We start from the raw sequence: 4,783 nt of genomic DNA, 5'->3' as shown, positions 1-4,783 counted from the left end.
GTATATTCACATACATAATTGTAGAGTTTGAATGACAGATGAAAAGTTGCCATTTTGTGTGTTTGACAATTTAGTTTGTTTTTCTTGCTGTGCTTTCAAATGTAATCAATATAAACAAAACTTAAACAGCATCAGAAGATAGACAGCTAGAACTGTTGTCTAGAGTTACACTGTGCATTAAACGACCTGTCATTAAATCTGAGAGTGATAGAATTAATTGCGCCTTCAAACCATACTAAACATCCTTTTACACATACATTTGAAAATATGTAGATGTAGATAATATCAATACAGAAGAAAATCCAATGTATTATAAAAAATAAAATCTTTAATAGTTACTTTGATTTTCTTTCACAAACACTATGTGACAGCATGTTTTCACAGACACATTGAGAATTGCATGATTGTTTAAAGGAGGGTGATGTATGTAACTAGAAGCAGTTTTATGACAAAGATGTTTGGACACTGTTCAGTTGTTAAGTGTGATGAAAATATGTGACTTTTGTGATATACTGAGATGGCATTTAAAGAGATGAGTTTTTTCTTTGGGTCAATCCTATTTTTTAGTTTAAAAGTGGATTTTCATGCTCATCATATGAAACTTTGACAGGCCATTTCTTTGTGTAAACTAAATAATTTGATGTACATTGACACAGCGAGCTCTCCAAATATAACAGGATTATAATAATAAATGAAGTAATAAATGTTGATTAGCCTTGTATCAGTCAATTTAGACATTTATGGTTACTTTACGAATATACACATTTTATTTAAAAAATACATTTTTAATGTAAAGAGATGCACTTGTTCTAAAACACAAATGAAGAAAGAAATATTTGATGTGCCTTGAACTATCTTTTGTCCTTTCCGTGCAATGCAAAAGTTGTATAAAGTTGTAAAACATTTTGTACAATATTTACATAGGACCTTAGATTGAGTAATCTTCAATGAGTTGCTCTTATGCCTTTATAATCATTGTGTTGTTACTTGCCATTACTAATTTATTTCTTACTTTGGTGTCATTATTCTTAGATATTATAAAAAGCACAGAATAGAATGGTATTGGGTGCCCTTTTTAATGACAGAAACCCGTGGCATATAACTTAAATTACAACATACTGCAGTAACAACAATCATCTGACAAAAGCAAAAAGAGCAACTTTATGTAAGAACTTCATTTTTCACAGTGAGTTTTGTAAACATTCATGTAAACAGTGGTGGTTTGGGATGTGTGGACAACTGAATATCAGATGTTTGAGATCTGCCTGCGCTTATTGTTAACTACCTGCATTGAGTCATTCTTGATTTTTAAAGGTATATCCACTTCTAATCTTTTCTTTCTGTGCTTTTTAATTCTCTTACAGCATATGTAAGATGTCAGAGTAACAACTGAGAAGAACAGCCCCAGACATGTCACTGAGAGAGCAATGAGGACAGGCTGACAGGGGAACAACTCATACCTCTCAGGCCCCTCTGTCATCTGGCCAATGTACCAGGGCCTCTCCTCTATCTCAATGTCAGCTTCTCTGGTCAGCAGACTCTGGATGTAGCTCTCGTTGCTCACTGTTTCATTGACAAAGAAGTTAACCATTACTGTTGAGTAAAGCGGTTCAGGCTGACCATGATCTGTGACCTTCACCAGAAGGCTGTAGAGGCCCCGGTTGCTGAGCTCCCTCTTTAATGTGATATTTCCTGTTTCTGGGTCAATGGCAAATGACCCTGGCTCACCACCTTTCCTCTTGATGATACTATAGGCGATCACAGCATTCATGCCTGTGTCCTTGTCCACAGCATAGACCTCTGTGATTGATGTTCCTGGTAGTGTACTGGGTAGTACTAGCATGTAAGACTGATTGGACTGAGGAAAGAGGACAATAGGTGGGTTGTCATTTACATCCAACAAAAGCACGGTCACCATAGTAACACAGGAAAGCGCAGGCTCCCCACCATCAATGGCCTCAATCCAGAGCTGGTATGTCCCTTGTTGCTCACGGTCCAGTGATGTCTTGGCCCTCAGCGCCCCACGGCCTGTGTCAATCATGAAGATGTCGCTGCCATTGAGGATGGAAAGGGCCACCCAACCATTTTCCCCAGCATCAGCATCTGTCACAGAGAGGACCCCGATCTCACCGTACCCTGGGAAGTTCTCTGGCACAAAGAATGTGAAGTCCTTATTGATGAAGCGTGGACTGTTGTCATTGCGGTCTTGCACGGTCAACACCACAGTTGCAATCGACTCCCTCCTGGGTGTCCCCTGGTCCACCGCTCTTACTATAAACCGGTATGTCTCTTTCTCCTCCCGGTCTAGCGATGTGGTTACTGTCAGGATACCTGTCAAGCGATTCACAACAAAGATCCCTGGGGCGTCACCTCCAAGGAGGTAGATCACTTCCCCTCGACTTTCACTGTCCTGGTCTGTGGCTTGGAGCTGGGCCAGAAAGGTATTTGGCGGATTGTTCTCCTCTACAGATATTTTCACCAAAGACTGTTGAAACACTGGTGCGTTATCATTCTCATCCAATACCTGCACCTTGAGGAAGGTCTTGATGACAAGCTCTCGAGTATTCTTAGCAACCACAATTAGCTCATACTCCTGTGTCTTCTCATAGTCCAAGGGCTCTGTAGTCTCTAGCAGGTATTCATTCTTGAATAGCTGATAGGGGCCAAGCCTGAAGGGACCAGTCCCTTCCAAATGACAGTCCACCCTTTGGTTCATATCAATGTTTTTGACTGTAAAAAAAGCTATTGGAGAAAACGCTGGCTCAGACTCCTTTATTGCCACCACCCCATCCTTTTCTGGTGCAATATACCGGGGTATGATAGCAGGGGGTCCTGTAACAACTTTGATGATATGGACAATAACAGTGGCAACAGCAGGGATACAACCAGGTCCATTGGCCAGAATAGTGAGTTTGTAAAACGTGGATGTTCCAGTGTCTATTTTCCCTGCTAGCTTGATCACCCCTGTGATTCTGTCCAAATGGAACAAGCTTCTGGTGTCCCTTGGCACACGTTCACTGTAAGCATAGCTGATCTGAGCATTAGCACCAAGGTCAGGGTCAAAAGCATGCAGATGTGCCAAATGTGCCCCTTTTGTGGTATTCCCATGCAGAGTGACATTGATTTGTGACTCTCTGAATTGGGGGCAGTTATCGTTCACATCTGTGATAACAATTTTTAAAGTAGCCGCTCCGAGTAGAGGAGGGGTCCCTCCATCCTCTGCAATGATATCTGTAATGTATTCGGCCTGGGTCTCTCTGTCCAAAGCCTCAGTCACAATGAGGAAGGGTGTCAGCTCACCTCCCTCATTCTCCTCAACATCCAGTGTGAACATGCCAAAATCATTAACAAGCCAGTAGGTCTGTACTCCGTGAAGACCCAGGTCCGGGTCAACTGCAGACTGCTCCACCGCATAACGAGCATTGATGGGTGTGTTTTCTGGGACTGACATGCAGATCACATCCACTGGGAACTTTGGCCTGTTGTCATTCACATCTTCAATAACGATCTTAACTTTGATGAGCTGAAAGTATTGCTGGGGCAAAACAAACACATCCAGTGAGAGGACACATCCCTGTCGCTCAGCGTTATCAGGACAGAGGGTCTCCCTGTCAATCTCTGTAGCAGATGTGTAAAGCTCACCGGTGGTATTATTTAGCTTCACATACTGTTCACTGACCTTCTTTTGTGGAAGACTGAATAAAAAGGGGGGTTCAACAGTGAAATCCAAATTTAAGTCTACTCCAATGGCCCCAATGAAGGTCCCCCTGGTTAATCCCTCCTTTATCTTATAGATGAGCTCTTTTGCATGGCTGAATTTTGCAAAACAGGAAAGAGGGCTGGAGTAAAGCAAGATGATGCACAATCCCTGTAATACAAGATAATTAAATATACATTTAATAATTCAGTTTAATGAAAGTTGCAGAATTGAATGATATTTGCAAAATTAGGTATTTCCCATGTATTACTGTTTAGTGTGAACATTAGTATTTGTTATATTAGCCGTTGCACAGCTGTTAAGACACTTAGGACAATGATTTTGATTGCAATCATTTTATCCAATCAAATTCATGAAATTAGATTCTTTTGACAGTTTAAGGTTTAATTTTAAGTCATAAAAGGACATGAGAATAAAACAGTACAGGGGCCTAGTCATGCCTCTGCCTTAATAATATGAAAAAGTATTCATTCACAGTATCATAAAAGGTACATGTAGTTGTGTTAAAGTGAATTCTTCTATAAAGTGAGTTATCATAAAACTTACCCATAGTCCTCCTCTTTTGCTAAGGCTGGGGTGTCTGCTGTTGAACATGTTTATGTCCGAGTCCGGCACTTTCCACTTATAGCAGGAAGAGTAACATCTTAAGTAACTTAGGCATTTTGAGTGTTGTGCAGCGCAGACCTCTGCTGAGTGCTGTGCCTTATTGCTATCTGACTTGAACAAGTCGTTCATCCCAGTGCTCGCTCAGGACACTCCCACCACATGCAAATCAGTCCCTAATGCTAACCAATGAGAGCCGGTGGCCACTGGGAAATCTTGAGTTCACACATTCTTTTTTCATGCGTGCTATCAAAGCACATTGACACACACCTGCACTTTCTATACACACCCATGTTGTCAAAAGCAGCTGCATACCTTGTATTCCTGTGGCAGAGTGAAAGCAAATGAATACCAACCAAGCAAATAACAACACAGAGACTAAGCAAGATGTAAAATATCCACAGCATAGAGATTACTTTAATCCAACATTAGTTAAAAACACTACAGATAAAAAATGAATTA

The 4,783-nt window shown here is 40.9% G+C and overlaps 1 protein-coding gene across 1 annotated transcript; it reads right to left on the bottom strand.

The window, feature by feature from the left end:
* Positions 1-315: 315 nt before the first annotated feature.
* Positions 316-4,408, bottom strand: LOC119889703 (protocadherin-20). The gene is made up of 2 exons (XM_038700498.1): positions 4,265-4,408; positions 316-3,868 (listed from the first exon to the last, which is right to left on the bottom strand). The coding sequence occupies exons 1-2, from the start codon at positions 4,310-4,312 to the stop codon at positions 1,247-1,249; spliced, it is 2,670 nt and encodes an 889-aa protein (XP_038556426.1). The 5' UTR covers positions 4,313-4,408; the 3' UTR covers positions 316-1,246.
* Positions 4,409-4,783: the final 375 nt, after the last annotated feature.

The sequence above is a fragment of the Micropterus salmoides genome, unplaced genomic scaffold, assembly GCF_014851395.1.
Source record: "Micropterus salmoides isolate LMB-PRFRI ecotype aquatic unplaced genomic scaffold, ASM1485139v1 Ms_hic_scaffold_6, whole genome shotgun sequence".
Taxonomy (NCBI): Eukaryota; Metazoa; Chordata; class Actinopteri; order Centrarchiformes; family Centrarchidae; genus Micropterus; species Micropterus salmoides.
Note: the sequence above shows the minus strand (reverse complement) of the source record. Positions and strands in the feature narration are given on the sequence as shown.

Excerpts from the sequence above, each read along its gene's own strand:
- LOC119889703 (XM_038700498.1), bottom strand. The coding sequence starts at position 4,312 with ATGTTCAACAGCAGACACCCCAGCCTTAGCAAAAGAGGAGGACTATGG. Across the intron at positions 3,869-4,264 it reads GCAAAAGAGGAGGACTATGG|GGATTGTGCATCATCTTGCT; the intron begins GTAAGTTTTATG and ends CTTGTATTACAG.